At 34.9% G+C, this 21,291-nt stretch overlaps 1 protein-coding gene across 5 annotated transcripts in view; it reads left to right on the top strand.

Annotated features, from left to right (window-relative positions):
• PTPRK (protein tyrosine phosphatase receptor type K) overlaps window positions 1-21,291 on the top strand; it is a gene marked incomplete at both ends in the record, with an annotated part of 572,810 nt that overhangs the window by 423,927 nt on the left and 127,592 nt on the right. For all 5 annotated transcript variants that reach the window (XM_080700525.1, XM_080700524.1, XM_080700523.1 and 2 more), the window contains one exon: window positions 19,037-19,339. In XM_080700525.1, the coding sequence (XP_080556651.1) occupies window positions 19,037-19,339 (303 nt within the window). The remainder of the gene's footprint in view (window positions 1-19,036; window positions 19,340-21,291) is intronic.

The following is a 21,291-nucleotide window of genomic DNA, read 5'->3' as shown; positions in this document are numbered from 1 at the left end:
ACTTAGCATGCCCCTGTTTAAAAATAAAATAATCAGGGCTTGGTGGCGCACGCTTGTAATCCCCGCGCTTGGGAGGTGGAGACAGGAGGATCGCACAGGTTCAAAGCCAGCCCCGCTTGTTTAAGAGACCCTGTTTCCAAATATAAAAAAAATTATAAAATAGATCTGGGAATGTAGCCCAGAGGTAGAAGAGTTCCATCCCCAGTACCATAAAAAAATAAAATAATAATAACAATAATAATAATAATAATAATAATAATAATAATAATAATGGCTGAGATTATAGCTTTTCAGTAGAATGCCCTGAATGTACAGTCTCCAGTATGGGGGTGAAGGGATGCAGAAGTCAGTAATTTTGAGTCTTTTAAAACTATTTGTGTTTGTGGTGACATATTCAAAATAATATTTTTACTTGAATATAAATAATCTTTACAGACACTGAATAAGGGTTATTATTTTTTTTTACCTTTTCTACCACTTATTTCATTATATAGCTTTAGATTAGAGGACTTAATGCAGCCTTCTGCTTTAGGGGAAATTTTTCAAAATGTACTTACACACACACACATACAGATACAAACACCGACACACACACACACACACACACACACACACATACACACTTAGTTTACTTCATTATTTGATGAACCAGAGGGAGAAATTATACTTTTCCCATAGAAAATGCATACATAAATGCATTCTCAAAGCATATAAAACAAAAGGGAGATAAAACTGTCATCCTCCAATTACTAAGTACTATATTTTAGATTTAACTAAGACCCTTCACATTTGCTGTTTCTCCTGAAAACAAATGGACAAATCATATGCTAGTGAACCACTGATAATCTTAATTGTACATATGTGTATGTTACAAATATGTATATGTTATAACTATATGTATAGTTATATATTATTAAATTTGGCTAATTTATTCAAACATATTAGTAAATGTGAACATATATTATTCTATATTCAATATAAATCATTAATACAATTCAGAACAGTCCAAAAATCTAAATCTTGTGGGTGTTTCTTTATATTAAGTCATATTTTAAATAATTTATAAAATATCTTTGTGTGTGTGTGCGTGTGTGTGTGGTTGATTGAACCATGGAGCATTCTATCTCCAAGTTACACCCCCAGACTTATTTTTAATTTTTATTTTGAAACAGGGTCCCACTAGGCTGATGAGAATCTCAGTACTTGCTGAGGCGTCCTTGAACCTGCACTCTTCTGCCTCTGCCTCCCAAGCACTGTTGTACACTACCAGTTCACTAACACTCTCATCTCATAAAGTACCTTTTATTAGGTTCTCATATTTTTTAAATGACTGTATTCCATTTTATTTACTTATGTACTTATTTGTTTGGGTTTCGTTTGTTTATTTGGTAGTGCTGAGGATTGAACCCAGGGCCATGTGCATGCTCTCTGCCACTGAACTACATGCCAGCCCTGGTTCTCATAATTTTTATGCTTACTAAATTCTTTTTTATATTTGTAGGAAACCCACTAAACTATTCCAAAAATACATTAGCAAATATTAGAATATTTTAAGTATCTATACATTGATTGTTGCATTTGGGTGCTGGAAATGTCCTTCACCTCCCACTCATAAATAAAATACATAAGCCACAAAAACTTTCAAATAATTCTTTCTACAGTTTTACATTCAATACAGGAATTCTTTAAACATTCAGTATTAACATCTAATGATATATTGAAAACTTCTCTTGGAGAGAAAAAGACAGTTTGCATTCATGTATGAAAATGAGTGGGTAGGCCCAAGGGATGCAGTTTAGTTGAAAGCTTTTGATCAGTGGAATTTTCTATTCTTTTGTGAACTTTTCTATTTATTAGATTTCTGTTAGATATTAGTACTGTCTTTACTCCAAGTTAGGTATTTTCCCTAGTATATATTATACATATTATTCAAGTATCTGAAATAGGCAAAATAATCCAGAAAGTCATGCTTCTTCCCCAAAATTATTTAGCATGACACTTTAAGAATTAAATATTGATGTTTTACCATCTCCCTATGTAGTAGAAAATGGGTAAATAGGCCCAAATGGCATATCATTGAGTTTGGGGGGAAAATAAATTAACAACTCTTCCCAAACACTTCAAGGATTTTAATTATATAAGTAAAAATGCTATTAAACCACACATATGTGACACAGTAAAATTAGTATCCACATTTTCATAATGTCAGGTACTTCTGTAAGCACTTTACATTTAGCATCTCATTTTGCCCTTGCTAAAACTCAAGAGGTAGATACTATTTTTTCCTGTTTTATGAACTGGGAAGTGTGTGTATGGATGTTATGTGGCTCATTATTCAGTTACACACATTCTGATTCCACAGCCCATTCCCTGAACTCATGTCATAGACGTATATGGAATATTCAACTGTGGGAGGTTCTAGCCTCCCACAGAGTCCAGTGTTCATTGCCACTGTAATAATCAAGCTGGTAAAAAGTAAAAGCTGTGCATTAAGCATCTTGAGCCCAGGAATTAGATAACATGATTGACAGTAAACTCATGGTAAACATTAATGACTCAGGCTCTAATTAAAGGACTAACTTTTTAGATCTCTGTAGGAATGAAAAGGAAGTTTAATGTGCATTTAATGGCACCATATGTTCTACAGGGTGACCTAAAACAAAATTAGTTGTTGGTGAATTAAACTCAATTTATGTGGTACATTGTAATTTTAAGTTGAAATATCAAACAAGCTAAGACACCAAAGGTCTGTTCTTTATATGCTATGAAAATAACATATGCTGACTTCAAGTGTTTTTTTTTTCTCTATCATGATGAGGTTTATTTTGATATTTTATGTTCAGAGTCCTTAGATTTCATAACATCTCCTTTAGGGTAGAATTGCTTAAAGTTAATATATTCATTGCTTTCTTACCCTATGCTTAGCACTGAATAAAAAATAAGTGAAGTAGTAAATATGTTCCTTGCCCTGGAGAAACTTGCTCTCTAGTTGAGAAAATAAGAAAAATATTTGAAAGACTATAAAAAGAGAGAGAGAGGGCAGTTCAAAATGAGTATCATTAAATTAGTTTGATATTTATGACAGATAAAACGCTTTAAGTACTTCTCAAATTTCTATTTTTAAATGTTCACCTCTTTTTCAAGTGATTTTCCACTTTAGTTTTTGAAAGGTCTATGATAGCCTTTTGCTCTCCTCTCACTTGACCTCACCCAATAATTTGACATTTTTTTATATTCACCTTGAAATCTTTGTTTCCTAAGCTTTAAAACATGTTAAGGCCATTTTAAGAAGGTGGGTCTGTTCAGTTTTTTAAATCCCATAACTAAATTGAGACCTAGGATTTTCTTGGTAGTTTTTCTGCTGTGAAATAGTAATCTTCAGTAGTAAGAATGTGAAGCTTACCCAGTAAGTTCCCAGAATTTACCAACTGCAGAAGATGCAAAGACCCGTTAATTAATACAGTTACTTGTGACTTATCAGCTCAAATGCTTATTGACCAATAACTATGTACCAAGCATTTTAGTTTGGGAAAGATATAAACTAATGAGGATAAATTATAAATCTAAATGATTGGATATTGACAAATGTTAGGGAGAAAAATGAAGAAGTCAATAGATATCAAATGTTAAGCTGGGTTTGGTGATGCATCCTTGTAATCCCACCATTTGGAAGGTTGAGATAGGAGGATCATGGCTCTTGGACAGCCTCAGCCCTTTGCAACTCAGTGAGATTATATATATATATGTTGGGCGTGGGGGCACATGTTTGAAATCCCAGCATTTGGGAGGCTGAGACAGGAGGATCGTGGTTTGCAGACAGCCACAGCTACTTAGGCCCTCCGCAACTCAGTGAGACCCTGTTTCAAATTAAATAATAAAAAATTGGTTAGGGGGTGTAGCTCAGAGGTTGAATGCCTCTGGGTTCCATCCCTAGAATCGCAACAAAAAACATTATATATATATATATATATATATATATATATATATATATATGAAGAAAAAATAGGACTGGGGTGTAGCTCTAAGGTAGAATGCCCCTGGATTCCATTGCCAGTACCACACAATAAATAAATAAATTGTCAAGTAAAACATCATTAACCCATTAATTCCCAGTTTTCAATTCTGTGACTACTTCAGTAAAAATAACCTGGATATATTAAAATAGGAAGTCAGGATCTATATCCTACAACATAATAATATTATTAATGTTAGTGAATATTATCACTACTTATTCACCTGTTCTCTCAAAGAAATAGAATTCTATTCGCAATGAAATTAGAATTCTAAACATTAATGTTTATTTAATCATTTATGTGGGGATCCTGGGGATTGAACTCAGAAGCATTGTACCTCTTAGCTACATCTTCAGCCCTAGTTTATTTTTATTTTTGAAACAGAGTCTTGCTAGGTTGATTAGTCTCACTACTTCCTGAGGCTGTCCTTGAACCTGGGATCCTCCTATCTTCACCTCCCAAGTACTGGAATTATAAGCATGCACCTCCACACCTGGCTATTAATGTTTATTTCACTGTTACTATAAATGGTATGTTTGTTGCTCAATTTAAGCTTTTTAGGTTTTCCACTGATGGAACAATGGGACATAATGGGTTAAGGTAACATTTGATTAAAGTCCTGTAGGAGGTCAGGGAGTGAGACAAGTTGATGTCTAGTAGAAGAGCACTGTAGGCAGGGAGAAGAGCAGGTGCAAACACCCTGCCTGAGACAGAGCTGTGGCTAGCATGCTTGGGTAGAGAGAGCAGTGCTGAGAGCAGGGGTGTGGGGCTGGACTGGGAGTAGAGCATGGGCCATTTATATGGGCTAAATATTTCATTAAAATATCTTTATTGATATTTAAATATCTATTAGGATAAAAAAAGTTTATTGATATTTAAATATCTATTAGGAATGGAGCTTAGAGTTTATTCCATGTTTTAAAAATCTATATGTTACAAACATTTATCTTTTGATTTTAACACTTTGTTGAGCACTATTTCTTCACAACTCAGTTTCTATGAACTAAGGGCATAGTTTCTGATTTCACATGTTTATATTGATATAAGAGACTTGAGCACACAAGCACATAAACTGAATGGAAGGAGACTAGGTGTTAAGTTCATTATGGGGGTCCAGATGAAAGTCTGAGAATTACAAAATTCACTTACTACATTTTCATACTTCCAGAACTATCTCTCCCTGTGAGGATAGTGTATTTTTAACTAACACTGCAATACTTCAGTAGAGAGATCTACAAGGGAAATGTATTCAATTAGATGGATGAAATGGACAATGGCACATATATTGGTCAGTTTTGATCAGCTTTGGAATCTGATGAGTAGATCAGCAGGAACGCACAGCATTGGAGGAAATATCCAAGGTAAAGTGGACATCGTGTGTTAGGAGATGTTTGGGTTAAGGATAAGGGGGTTAACTGTATAATTTAGCTCCCAAACACCTTTTGAATTAATGAACTATATAATCAAAAATACTCTTTAGAAGGTCTTTGGGAAAAGCACACTGGTAATACTGACTGTGGCAAGAATTCCTAAAAGTTCAAGTGAGTTACAAAAAGGCTAGTGATGTTACAAAATTATTTGCTAAGTAGACATGGCAACAGGTGAGGGCTACATAGGGATAGAGCAACCAGGGATGTCCTCAGGGGTTTTGTCTGGGGCCTAAAGTCACTGGGAGAAGCCAGAAGGTTAGAACGCGATACTTAGAAAAGAAGAGGACACATCTTATTGTAAATAATATTGTATGTTTGCATACAGATGAAACTCCATAGGCTGTTTGGAATCCAGAGCCAGAATGCAAGAGATGAGTTTGGAATTGGGAATACAGATTTATATGTGGAAAAATATGATTATTAAAGTTGTATAGGTACAGAACAAACATTTGTCCTCCTCCTGTGTCCGCCTCCCAAGCGTGGGAATTACAAGCGTGCACCACCATTGCCAGCTTCTTTTACTAAGTGCTGGGAAAGGAATACAGGCATACTCTGCCAACTTGCTTATTTACTTTTTGTTCATTTTTTTTTAATTTATTTTGAGGCATGGTCTCATCATGTTGCTCAAACTAACCTCAAACTTATGATCTTCCTGCATTAGTCTCCAGAGTACCCAGGAATATTGGTATGAACCACTATGCCTCTCTGTGTTGTCAGCATCTTATGCTTTTCTGTGGATCCATTTGAAACTATTGTTAGATTTTTAACAAAACAGTCTTCATTAAATACCTTTCACAATATATATATATAAGTAATTATACATAAATTAATTTTTACTTATATAACTTAAGTGGATTTCATCTTCTGTCAAGTTTTATATAAATATAATGAAACATTAAACTAACCCTACAGATTGGCTCCAGGCAGTCCATGCTCTAAAATGTATTTTTACATATTTTTTCAAAAGTAAGTGGATGCTTCAGGATATACATCAAGATGAATCACCTTTATTTTGGTATATACATCACATATATAAAACTTATACAGATCTATGATAGAAAGCTATTTCTTAAGAAATAAGAGGCAAAATAATAATAAAGAAATCTATACCTTAACATGAAAACAGGGAAATAAGATTTTGGAGTTGGAAAATATTAGCCTCTCCTAATATTTATTGACTGTATAAATGTTTATTAATTTTTCTTCTAGACAACCTCAGACCTTAATATAGTACACATAAAAAAAAATATATAGTGGACTTTAATAGTTTTCAGGTTGACAACATTCATAACACAGATTTGGTTATGGATTTTATAATCACTAGGTTATTTGTTAACTTTAGAGTGATAAAATTTATTCTTCTAGTAATTAAAAAATGTCATCATTCCTTTATCTCAAAAGAGAATGTGAATCTTCTGTTTCATTTGGGCTCAGATTTGCCAGGTATAACAAGTTAAGGAGTTCATTATTCTTATCTTTGTCAATTTCCTAATTTACAAATGAGCTGGAGCAATTAATCCTTGCAAGTTGCCTGTATTAATTATAGTCTTGGGCAGGTTTCCTCGCAGTTCTGTAATTCTTTTTGTCACATTTTCGCTGTGTTTACTATCTCAGCTTGATGCCCGTTGACATGCTGATTCATGTTTCAGCACACCAGATAGATTTTATTCATCTAGAGGAATGAGTATGAAGAGGTCTCACCTTATAATCACACTAGCATTTCTAGTGTGTGCAGGCCATATATCTCCTTTTAATTTAATCTCCGGAAAAAATGTACAGGGATTTCTGCAGCTAAGCTGTATAAATCGATAAAATTTATAATCAAGGCTGTCTAATCTCTAAACCTAATATAAAACTTCACAACTATTGATTGTATGTGAAGGATCCGCAAGCTGTTAATCACGCGTGAAAGCGTACAATAAATGGTGGCTACAGAAGAGGAAATGGACAAAGAATCATCAGCCCCAAAGTCCTGTTCTTTTTGTTCCCTGAAACAAGTGTAATACCAGAAACTTGCATTTTATAAACTTGAAAGACATGATGAAGGTGTCCATCCATAGCCATGGTCTCTTGAAACTTACATACTCTAGTTTATTTCTACTATATTTTTTATAATTTTTTCTCTTTGCTCCAGATATGTGAGAATAAAAGCAAGTCAGCCTCTTTAATAATTTTCCTGCAGGAATGACCTAAGATGACCTCAATTCATAATCTTTCAAAGGAACAAAATGGATTGTGTGTACTCAGAATTTTACTATATTGTAATTCTTATAGTTAATTGTTTTCATTTGAGGAGCTCACTTAACTGTCCCTCTTAACATTTCATTAATATACTTTATAATGATGTTCCAGATTAGGAATGACTGACTTTTATGCATAGACCGGCATAAAATATATGTTTACAGAATAGTTGTGTTATTGAGACATCTAAGCACTCTTAAAGGGATTTGGATTAAAATATATTTACATATATACATATATATGTATGTAAATATGTTTTTTCATCAGCCATATCCACCAAAAGGAAAGAAATTTAGACAATATTTCAGATTAGCTTTTATATACACTTGTACAATTGATATAAATAATCAAAATACTTTAATAAATGACGTGTGACAGTGGAAGCATCATCTACTGGTAAGCTACTAGCTAAATCATTACAGCTTAAACCAAAGTATTAAAGTACCACTCATAAACCAGGTGTGATGGTTCATGACTGTAATTACGTTACTTGGGAGGCTGAAACAGGAGGATTACAGGCTTCATTTAAGGTCATGCTCTATAACTTAGGCCCTCAGCAACATAGTGAGACCTTGTTTAAAAATAAAAAATAAAATAGAGCTGGGATGTAGCTCAGAGGTAGCATGACCAGAGTTAAATCTCAGTAAAACATGCTTGTGCGCGCACACACACACACACACACACAGCACTCATGGAATTTCTTATTTCCACACATTTTAGTCTCTGTGGAAGTATAGTGAAAGAATTAACCTTCCTTCAAAGAGTATCAAAAAATGCAGACAGAAATACATGCAAAGAAAGTCACATTTCAAAGGTGATATCATACTACAACTGTGTCTGACAATTTAACAAATATTCCTAAGTATCAAAAACAGAATTTTTATTTTGGGGGGTACTAGGGATGGAACCCAGAGGCTTTTCTATCTTCAGGGTATACTCCCAGACCTATTCTATACTTTATTTGGAAACAGGGTCTTGCTAAGTTGCTGAGAACCTCACTCAGTAGCTGAGGCTGGCATTGAACCTGTGAAATTCTCTTGTCTCAGCCTCCCAAGCACTGGAGTTACAAGTGTGTGCCACTACACCCAGCTTGAAAATCAGAATGTTAAATGAGCTCAGTACAACTCGCGACTGGGGAAATAAAATCCTTAAGTTAATGTATTATTTGTGTAGAAATATCACTGATATGTTCCTTGTGGAAACCTTAAGGTAATTTATTAAATGAAGGGATTAAGCAGGGATGTTGTATCAGTCTCATCTGTGGACCCAGTTAGTACGTTGATTATACTTTGGGGATGTTTGGCTAGGAGCTTCTGGTGACCTGGTTGGCTCACAGGCCTGCTGCTGGATGGATGTTGTTTGATCTAATTGACTTTTGCAGGAAACCAAAAGAACCAGCAAACAAGAAAATTTGAAGACAGAAGCACAGTTCTTAAGGCCACATACACAGGAACCCACCTTATCCTGCCAGAACCCACCTGGCCTAGGTTACCACCCAGATCCATTACATTGGATTTATATACTGAAGAGATTACAGTCCTCCTCACTTAATTATGTCAACTCTGAACATTTATGCAAGGGATCTTCAGGGGACATTCTATATACAACCATATATTTTTGAGATATTTTCTGAAAACCTGGAAAATTCACTTTGCCTCACTCTGTTGACCAAACAAGCCATAAGACAAGCCAAAAATCAAAGGATGGGGAAATAGCTTCATTCCTTCGATATTAGGAGTTACAAAGTTAGATGGCTAAAAGTTTGAATACAAGGAAAGAGAAGAGCTGGGGTTTAGGATTTAGTTTCATTAGCTCTTGAGCTTAAATCATGTTAAAAGTATCTGTTCTATTGTTCATAAAATAAAAATTTCCAAACATTGCATCCGAGCCTCTGTGCTTGGCATCAGCTCATTTTTCAAACCAGTCTGAGAGGTGGGTAATTTATCTTTTTTTTTTTTTTTTTTAGGGATGAGAAAAGCTTTGAAAATCTTTTAGAATTTTGTCATTGCTATATGCAGCTTTTCTAAAGGCACTTTACATTTTACATTGTGTATTACGTAGTAGTGCTTAACATATTTTATTTTTTAAGGTTTATGCACAAACTACTATACCTTTTTGTCTGTAATTTAGGGCTGTTCTGGAAATTTTTTTTTTAAAGTAAAGTTCATTTCTACGAAAATACTCTTCTTATTCTATAAATTAACATTACTATTTCTCTAAGAATAGACAGCTATCGATTGAATTTTTATTTTAAATTTCTATTTAAGTAACATAGGTGTGATATATAATATTAGAGATGAGTCAAGTAAATTCATTGATTGTATGCATGCTTTGCTCAGCATACTGTATACAATTATATAAAAATATAACTGAAAAATATGAAATGGTTCCCAAATTTTTAACTGTCTACCTTTTGAGAATTAGATTTCATAAAAAACACATGCGATGGGAATTTTCTTTTGGAAAAAGAATAATCTTTCTCTTTCTTTTATTTTTTTTCCATGTCACTTTGATAGTGCTTTTCTTTCAAAATCAAATGATGTCTTTGGCATTGTCCTGCAGAGAATCCAAATGTTAATTTTATTACAGTTATCTGACAAACCTCAGGAAGACCCTAGAGAGTGGTGGCAATGGCTTGTTTTGGCCTCACATGGTTCTGATGGCACTGGGTAAATATTACTGGAACTCTGCAGGAGAGCAGAGTGAGCCATGCACCCTCTGTCACTGTGTATCCCCCGAGTCCAAGCCTGTCACTTCAACAACTCAGCCAGAAAGCCAAAGGAACTGACAGTTGGCTTGTGATTATTCCTGGTCCTGGGGCTCCCTCATGTTACAGTACTAATCAAGTCATCTCCTCAACTCACCATTAACTCAATTTGACCCATGGGAACAGAGATGAAATCTACTTGGCATTACTAATGATGCTGTAACATTGAAAAGATGTGAAATGGAAAACCTTGATTATCTTCAATCCTTGCCATGAGAAAAAGAATAAAAATACACAGCGCCTCAAGAGAAGCCGAAAAGACCATGTCTCCCAGTGATCTGAAGTTTTCTTTTTCCTCGGGTCTGGCACCATAGTTTACCCTATTTATTTACTTATGTATTGACTTATTTAATTCACCCATGTTCAGAAATTTCATCTCAATTCTTTCTTATTTTGTGCTAGCAAATACTTTCTCTGGCAATCAGAAAATGCACTTTCCTTGTATTTGTCTTGATAAATGGAAAAGAAATTGTGTTTTGCAGTCAGCTTCTAAGATTTCTGATGAAAAGACAGCCAGGAGCAAGCAGCTCCTGTCATGCTTCACTGTTCTGAGTTTGTGTACATTTTTGACAAGATCTACTTTTTTTTTTTTCTCTTGGCTTGAGCTTTGGGATAACTTCTGTTTTTCTCTGACTGACAGCTGGATAATAAGTTTTATCATTAAAAACTGATTCTAGGGAAATATGATCCCTGCCCTTCATTCTCTTGTAGCTGCTAAACCTTTTATTTTCAAAACTCTTTCAAAATAACTGCAGATTATCACTACAATAGGACATGGATGTTGACCTGTCCTGTCGTGTGTTGCTTAGCAAGTACCCTCTCCTGCAAAAAAGAGTAAGAATTCTCTTTTATTTTTATCCAGAACTACCTGGGAAATCTTGGTGATACAAAGTCCAAAGGTTCCATTGGCAATGCTGCCTTTACTTTACTAAACTAGTAAGAATGATCAAGTACTTCTCTTATTATGCTGAGCTAAATATCAGACATATAAATGATCATAGGCATGAGCCCATACATGATCTACTTAATTTGAGGGCAGTAGTATGTTACTTATTAATTTACTTGTTCATTATTTAATAGTGTCTTTGGAATCAACCTGTTAATTTTCTGTCATTTCCTTTTTATTTCATCTTGATTTCACATAGCTTTCCCCACTGTAACAACTAAGAAATAGAAGGATAGTAAAAGACTAAAAGGGAATGGGAAAAGTTAGTAAACCTTGCTGATCCACATTTGACAGAGAAGATAAAACCATCTAAAGCTGGCCTACTTTCTCTCCCTCCCTCCCTCTTTCCCTCCCTTCTTTCTCCTTTCTTCCTTTTCTTTCTTTCTTTCTTTCTTTCTTTCTTTCTTTCTTTCTTTCTTTCTTTCTTTCTTTCACTGGGGATGGAACCCAGAGACATACTACCTCTAAGCTACACCCTCAGCCCCTTTTTTTTTCCTTTATTTTGAAACAGGGTCTCACTGAGTTGCAAAGGGCCTCACTAAGTAGCTGAGGCTGTCTGTGAACCACAATCTTTCTCAGCCTCCCGAATGCTGGAATTACAAGTGTGCGTCACCACACCTGGCCTAAAGCTGACATTTCTTATTCCTCATAAGGGGTGTGTGTGTGTGTGTGTGTGTGTGTGTGTGTGTGTGTGTGTGCTTTAATTTAGTAGGTATTATTCAAGGATTTATTACAAATGAACAGTTGGAAGAGAAATTTATGCCAATTTGTGTGTATGGTGTATGTCTATCCACATGGCATATAATTCATCATCTGAGGAGCAAAATGAGGAAAGAGTAGATTTTCAGCCGGGCGTAGTGGCGCATGCTGGTAATCCCCGTACTTGGGAGGTCGAGACAGGAGGATCACATAGGTTCGAAGCCAGCCTCAGCTACTCAGTGAGGCTCTCAGCAACTTAGTGAGACCCCGTTTTCAAATAAAATATAAAATAGGTCTGGGAGTATAGCCTGGAGGTAAAAAGGCCCCTGGGTTCCACCCCCAGTAACACCAAAAAAAAAAAAAAAGAGAGAGAGAAAGAGAGAGAGAAAGAAAGGAAGAGAGGCAAAGAAAGAAGAAAGAAAGAAAAGAAAGAGAAAGAAAGGAAGGAAGGAAGGAAGGAAGGAAGGAAGGAAGGAAGAAGATTTTATTTCTGGTTCCCTCTCTTCTTACTGGTCCTGAATGTTTTCTATATATTTCCCTTTCTGTCATCAAAGTAGGATATGTATAAACATTAACCATGCAACCTAAGCTTTTTTAGTTCCTCTGCTGAGTCTTACATCACAGTCTGCTGAGTCTTAACATAGTCTTAACTATCCTGATGGATAATTTAGTAGAAACTTGGATGAGTATACACAGATTCACAAAGAAATAGAATGATCTGAGGAAGTTTAATGTCGTAGTATATTTTGCCTTCTTATTTTTGAGCTGTCCCAGACTCACAAATCTTCATCCTGAAAAACTAGTATATATTTTCTCTTTTGTATATGGTTAGAAATCATTGTAAAAAATAAAGAAACCATAAATTCTACCAAATACTCCCATGCTCCTCAGCTTTACTCTTACTTTTTATTTGGTAGTTTTTTTTCTTACTTTTTGAGTTGTCCACACATATCTATCCATCCATTCATCCATCCATCTGTCCATCTCTATCCATCCCTCCCTCCCTCTCTTCCTTCCTCCTTCTCTTTCTCTCTCTTTTCCTTTGCTAACGGAAGGGGTGCAGTACTTGCAGGAATATGTAGCTAGACTGAAATGTTTAGTACAAAGTTAGGTTAACAAATCTTAAGACATATAACAGAAACAAATTTTGCAATAGACAAAAATTAAACACCAGTTACATAAAAGGATATGGTATCTAAGCTGAAGTCAGAACCTGACCCAATCTCAAGAGCTTTCTATGTAAAGATTCTAACACTGACTCTTCATAGGGCTCCCTCCAGTTACCACTGTAGACACTTTTCTTTTTTCCTTTTTAGGAGCTCTTCTCTTAACCCTATGATGTAATTTTCTAACATTTTTACTAAGAAGAATAAAACTACTCAGGTGTTTTCCCATACACTAAAGTGAGTTTGTCCTTTTAGTCCTTGATGTTCGGGTTCTGTGTATTTGGATTTTCCATGCAGTTCAGAACACATAGCAAACTCACAAAAACCTGATCATTGAGAGCATAGATGGAGCATGATTCTGAGCATTTTGCTTCACACACACACACACACACACACACACACACACACACACACACGAGTTCCAATTTTTTTCAAGAATGTATATAAGAAAGTTTTAATGAGTTAAGACCAATTGGAGAGGCTGAGGCAATAAAGATTTTTAAAAACATTATCTTAGCATTACTCTATATAATTAAATGATTTGTTGTGTTTGATGGCTTCTTGATCTATAATTGATGAGATATGAAAATATCTATGGAATGGTGATAGAACTATAGGGAACCTCTAGTCACAAATTCATCAGATTGAGTTTTCTCTCGGATATTAAAAATATACAAGAGAACTCAGTGCTAGACCAAAATGAGTATATCAGATGTGCCCACAGAAATTTGGTGGGGCTGCGTTTCTAATGTGTCTCTTTGTGTTGTGTGAGGTGTCGGGAGTAGAAATAAAGAAGCAGTTAGTAGAGAATGCAACTGTACTGGCGACATAACCAGCAAGACAGTTGGAGGCAGCAATAGTTGAGCAATCCTCTAAGAACCTGAGGAACATAGCTCAGATTTCAGATTGGAATGGATGCCTTTTGACAGGACCCATATGGTGCTAAGAGGGATGCTGATCATAGTCTAAAGATCTGGTTTCTGACATCTGCACTTACCTTTACCAAAGTCAGATAGCCTTCCCCACCTTTTTTTTTTCCTATAAAATGAGTAGGCACTAGATTTTATCTAATTCTTGGCCTCTACGTCTTTATTACCATCATTCCTTTTAGCTCATGTTCTCACTCTCATGCTCCCTAGCACACAGTGTCTCTTTGTATCTGTGCTCTGTTCTGGTTTTCTCTCTTCCTCCTTCCATTTCTTCTTCTCCCGCTTGTTTTCTTTTCTCTCTCTTCTCTTTCTCTCCGTTATCTTCCTTCTTGTTCTTCCTCCTATCTGAAAACATGTACTAGTCTACCTTGTGGCTAAGATGGATGGATGCTGCATTTATATCTCTTTCTTCAAAAGGATAGAATGTTACTTAAATCTCAATTCAAGCGTTGCTTGTATACTTTGCTTCCTAGGCTAGGACATCATCAAATTGATCTGCTGGATTATGTTGCCTCTCCTTCTGTCTTGTCTTGATTTTTCTCCTTCATTTTAGAGCATCATAATTTTCTTAGCCATTCAGTATGAACATGTTAGCTATATTGTATCCATTCACATATCTAAACTCGAGCAGCCAACAAGTATTTCAATTATTCTTCCACATCATTGGCATCTATTCTGTCTCCTCCTGCTGTTACCCTTCTTACTTAGCCCCCAATTATCCCCTAATACATTGCAATATTTTGATTTCACTACCTCATGTTTCTCCCCACTTGACACAGTCTCCAGATTACTCCTCTAAAACAGCTATTTAGTCGGGCGTGGTGGCGCACGCTTGTAATCCTCGCGCTTGGGAGGTGGAGACAGGAGGATCGTGCGGGTTCGAAGCCAGCCACGCTGGCTTAAGAGACTCTGTTTCCAAAAATAAAAAAGTATAAAAATAGGTCTGGGAGTGTAGCCCGGAGGTAGAAAGGCTTCCAGGAACCCCAGTACCACCAATAAACAAACAAACAAACAAACAAACAAACAAACATAAATAAAATCAGCTATTTGACTTTATTACTTTCCTCCTCCAGAAACCCTCTGTGACTTCCCATATCCTGTTAGATCAAGTCAGCCACTTATCGTGGCATCCAAACCTTGCTCAATCTTTTTCCAACCATTTTTTTCCACCAGATATTTTATCATCAAGCAAATGAGATTACATGTGTGTTTTTCCGGTTGTTTTTTACATTTTTATTTCTCTTGCTTTATCATCTTTTGTCTTATTTATACAAATTATATCTATATATCTTACCTCTGTCTACTGAGACCTAATACAAATGTCTCCTCCACTTGACAGGCAGAAGTTATTTCTCCCTTTTGGATTCCTGGATAATTTTATTCCATTCTTACATCACTTGTTTAGTATATATATATATGTGTGTGTGTGTATATATTTAGTATATTTATACTATTAGTATAAATATAGTATATACTAATAAATAGTATATACTATTTAGTATATATATACATATATATATATATATATATTATTTATATCTTTTTGTTTTGTCATCTTTAACACAAGAATGGTTAACTCCTTGGAGTCAAATTTTGTTTTGCTCACTATAGCACCTTCCACAGTGTTTAGCATACTTGTATAGTTGATAATATGGGGTTCCTGGAAACACTTCTACCTCCAGGCTACACTCCAAGACCTATTTTATATTTTTATTTGAAAACAGGGTCTTTTAAGCTAGCGAGGCTGGCTTCGAACCTGTGTGATCCTCCTGTCTCCGCCTCCCAAGCGCAGGGATTACAAGCCTGCGCCACCAATGCCCGGCTGATCTAAGCAATTTTACATGCCCATTTGTTGTGTTAGTTTCTTCCACTGATGATTCTCTTCCATGTTTCTGATGAAATTTTACCCTACAACTTCTTTCTTTTTTTTTCACTATATTTATTTTAGCTGAAATCAGAGAAAGGCACAATATAAAATTATATTTAATATGGAATATTCAATGAGGTTTTGTTTGTTTGTTTGCATATGTAGTACTAGAGATTGAACCCAGGGGCATTCTACCACTGAGCTAGACCCCTAGCCCTATTTTTTTTTTTTTTAATTTTAAATCGGGGTCTCAATAAGTTGCAGAGGGCCTCACTAAGTTGCTGAGACTGACCCCAAACCTGTGATCCTCCTGTACTGGGATTATAAGCACATACCACCATGCCTGGTTTCAATAAAAATTTAAAAATGAAAAATCAAAATATCAAGGAGGAAAAAGAATATTTGGGAAACCCAAACACAATTACAACACATTAATGAATGTGGTCTCTATGATTATATTATTCTCATGGTTGTTTATATATTGCTATTGTAGTCCTTCAGTGTGGGACTACAATAAATACCATTTATAAGAACAACAGCAGTGGCGTACATGCACACAAGGACTCACCTCAATGAAAAGTGATAAAGGGCACAAGCTAATTAAGAGAAAATATAATTAGTAAATCTTAATCTATGTGTATATTTTACTTTGTGTTGTTTAAAGCATTATTTTAACAATAACAAGGCAATTTATAGCATCTACTCAATCCATGGAGAAAAATAAGAATTACAAGTAACATATTGACCTTGTTGAAAGATTTATTCACATCTTAGAAAACAATTTCTTTCCAAAACTGTTTTTTAAAAAAAATATGAGTTAATAGAGTATCAATCATTGAAATAATGATCATGGCTTATATGCACCATCCATAAAGCTACTTTTTTCTGACTTTAAGTGAGAAATTCTAATATGATTTACTATAACTGCCAAACAAAGGAAGCAACTTTTAAACATACAAACACAATTTTCACTGAGACCTATGCCTTTCTGACATAATAGGTAATAAATACATCTTTTGCTGACTCTTAGATATGTAAAAATTGAAGCTGGAGTTACATTGTCTCCTTTTACAGTATACAAGGTGTCTAGGTTTGCTTTTAAGGTTGTGTTAGGGTATGGAATACATACAGACTGACCAGTCACACAAGCTGGAAAGACTGGTGAAAAAGAAGACTCAGTTATTCTTTAGAAAACTCATAGAAGGAGGAAGTGTCAGGTTCAAAGTGACAGCTCTAAAAAAAAAACAAATATAAACATTAGCCCTAAAAGATAGGATAACAGAGGAGCAAGTATTTGTTGGTGTTTTGTCTTTGCTGTATGGGAGTTGTTCATTCATGTACTCCAGCTATTTTCTTACCTTCTCGCTCATTATGGCTCATCATAAATGTGGCCACTGAATAGGATCTGGTTGCTACCGAGAAGCCACAAAATCTTGATTCATCTGTAAATTTGTAGGGTTATTCTAGCTATAATTGCCTGGTCAGCTGGCACACAGTGGTGCCAAAAAGTACATTTTCGGTCTAACTCTACTGAATTGAAAGTATCATAACTTCACTTTCACACCTCCCGGAGCAATTGTTAGCCTAGAGTTAGACATACAAAACAATTACAAGATGATTCGAAAGCCGCTTCTTCCAACCTATCTAGGTGCTTAAGGGAGGCACATGAAACTAATGTAGTAAAATAGGCTGGCTATGGTAAATAGTTGTGAGATTGGCAAATAGCATTCAAAATGTAAGCATTAGATTTTCTACCAAAGTTTAAATTGCATGTATTATGTAGACTTTTGTAGTTTTAAGATTTAAAATTAAATGGCCACCAAAATTTATTTCAGATCCCTCATTAAATACATTGAACTGGATTCCCAATTTGGGCTTACCATCTGTGTAATATGTTGATTACTTTTACAGAACTGAAATTCTAATCTCAAAAATAAAACTGTATAAAAAAAAAACCCAAGTTGGATTCCTTTGAATGATTTGTTTTTCTTTTTTGCCTACAGATCTCCATTTAGAAGGGTGTTGACGGTGCTTAGTGAGGGAAGCCAGGCACAAACAAGGCCTGACCTTGGCATGGACTTTTTAGTTTTGTCACATCAAAGTGTTGAAGCTTTGCTTCAACATGTGTTGGTTTCTTTACTGTGTAGAATTGGCTATGGTCGCGACTTTCATAGAGTAATTATTTTGATTAGGTTAGACTATTAAAGTTAGTCTTGCATGAGGAAGGAATGCACTTGGGAATCAGTGATGGATGAACTCCAGTCTGGAAAGCATCCCGTTCTGCCCACATTTTACAGTTGAATAAGAATTCACCTACCAATTTGGTTTGGATGACAGTGAATGGGTTGTTAGAACAGAGTGTTTTCTAGAAAAAGAAAGTCAGAAAGAGATCAAGAAGGAAAGAAGACACTATTAATATCCACATAGATTCTTGTAAATTTTCTCAGATTTTCTTGCTTTGATGAACAACATCATTACTGATATAATTAATGTTAATTAATATCTGTGTCATTTTTTGTAAATGGTGGTGTAGAGTAACAATTAGACTAATTAGTATACACCATAGCTTAGTGACATGACAAATCATAGACCAGAACATGTTGACTCTTATCCATTATGATATATTAGCTAATTCACTTGCTCAATAATGACAAAAGAGGAAGAAAACAGGGAATTGGGTAGAAACAACAGCAACAACAATACAGGCATCGTGGCCATATATCAAGGTTTTTATTTTTTCTGCCGAGTTCCTGAATTCTATGATTTGTTGTCATTTTACATTTTATTTCTTTTCGTATTGGTATATTCCCTCATTGAAACTTTCAAAAATAACATGAGTAAGAAAAGAAAATGAAAATAAATGATAATTTCCACATTTCCCTGTATTTGCATGTGCTATATTATACTCAGAGTTTTGCCTTTCCTGGTTCATTCATGATGAAATTGACAGCCGTGTTCAACTTTGCTTTATTTTGCAGAGCCTATGCGAACCCCAAAGACTTTAAAGATTGCTGAAATACAAGCCAGACACATTGCTGTGGACTGGGAATCCTTGGGTTACAACATTACTCGTTGCCACACTTTTAATGTCACTATCTGCTACCATTATTTTCGCGGTCACAATGAGAGCAAGGCAGACTGTTTGGACATGGACCCCAAAGCCCCTCAGCATGTTGTGAACCATCTGCCACCTTATACAAACGTCAGCCTCAAGATGATCCTAACCAATCCGGAAGGGAGGAAGGAGAGTGAAGAGACAATTATTCAAACTGATGAAGATGGTATGCTTATATTTTATTATTTTTTAAAGAAGAGAATTAGATGACGGGAATATGTAATTTCTTAATATTTTTCCTAGATTCTTGAATGTTGAATAGGACTTTGAAATTTGATAAATTCTCTAAATACAGTTAAGTTTGGAAAGAGTTTACCTTTAACAAAACTGATATTTTTAACAAAACTGATATTTGGGGGGGAAGAATCCAAATACTAAATGAAATGCACCACTGTTATCTTCTCTAATTAACAATGATACAGAAGTGTTAAATACACCAAAATCTTATATTTTTTTGCCCAAATGTTAAAAACTAATTTTCACTATCCAGCTCATTATATCAGTTACCTATTGGTAAAATTAATTTGACTACAGATTTGGAAATTTTGCATCTTAGAGACCAATATTATCTGCTTTTTTGTTAATATATAAAAGTAACTGTTTATCCATTCCATATACTTGTAGATAATTCCATGTGAGTCTGATAAAAAATATGATATCAGCTCATATCTTTAAGTATAAATAAAGTCTCTTATTAGATATTGGCAGACTATCATCTTTTATGAATCTTATTACTATCCACATAACTGAACTGTACTTTGTCCAATTTCTATGTTTGCTATCCTTGAATAACTAACTAGAGTAAGAAATATTTATATTGATATTGTAATATGCACACACATTCTTTGGCAGCATAGTACATTATCAACATGAATATTAATATATTTCTGGATTCACCAAAAAGTTACACAAAAGTTTATAAATGATATTAACTCTAATAATAATAATTCATTTTTAAGACATTTTATTTCAAAATTTTCTTTTATGAATAAAAGCATGCAGGGAAATAGCCTGCTCAATGCTGAATGAAAGTCAATAATTTTGAATGTTTAAGCCCACCTTCGGTCCCTCTATAACCTCAGGGAATCCTTTTACCTCGCTAGCTCTCCATTCTCATCTCTAAATACAAAAATGAAATGAGGTGATCTCACAGGTCCCACTGACTTCTAAAATTCTCCTTGAATAGCTTGACAGTAGGGCTTTTCTTTATTTGGGTTTCTAAAAAGAGTGTATTTTACAACCAGCTATTCCCAAGTTCCCCCCAGTTCTGAACTTTAGGCTCATATGTATTGTTTGGTGCCTGTGAAGTCTGACATTGCCATAAAATAGGTTACATCACCAAAATTACTAGAAATACTCATTATTTTTCTCAGTCTAAAAGAGAATTGACCCTGTTTGTGATATTGCCTTTAATGTAATAAAGAGAAGCAACAGTCTTTTAACCTCTTTTATTTCAAACTTTAAAGGAAACAGTTAACATAGTCTAAAAATTAGGTATGAGGTTGTTCTCATATTACTAAAACTTCAGAGAAAAAAATCTAAAACTTATTTACAATGAATGTACTTCAACATGTTTTAGGTAATCAAACATGACTGTATCAGCTATTGAGTTTGAATTTTTCCTGACTAAATTTACATAGTGCCCTAATACATAAACACAAAAACTCTGACCTCCATCACTTGTCAAACTTCCCCACACACACTCTCAATGCTTTTTTACACCCCTCTCAAAGGCTAAGGTAATCGAGTCATAGGTGGATAATAAAAATGAATAGCCTTTAAGCATGGATTCAAATGCTCTGAAAAATCTCTATTAGTGGGATAAATGTTACAATGTCTTTTATGCAAGGCATTTTGTAACTCATGTGTTTAGGATTAGACAATACTAATATATTTTCTTGTTTGCACTTAAAATTTAAAAAAAGGCCAGTCGTGGTGGCACAGGCTTGTAATCCCCGTGCTTGGGAAGCGGAGACAGGAGGATCGCACAGGTTCAAAACCAGCCGCGCTGGTTTAAGAGATCCTGTTTCCAAATAAAAAGTATAAAAATAGTTCTGGGAGTGTAACCCAGAGGTAGAAGGGCTTCCAGGAACCCCAGTACCACAATAAATAAATAAA

Source organism: Muscardinus avellanarius, assembly GCF_963383645.1.
Source record: "Muscardinus avellanarius genome assembly, chromosome: 8".
In the NCBI taxonomy this organism is placed as follows: Eukaryota; Metazoa; Chordata; class Mammalia; order Rodentia; family Gliridae; genus Muscardinus; species Muscardinus avellanarius.
This window is presented reverse-complemented; position numbering and strand designations above follow the sequence as displayed.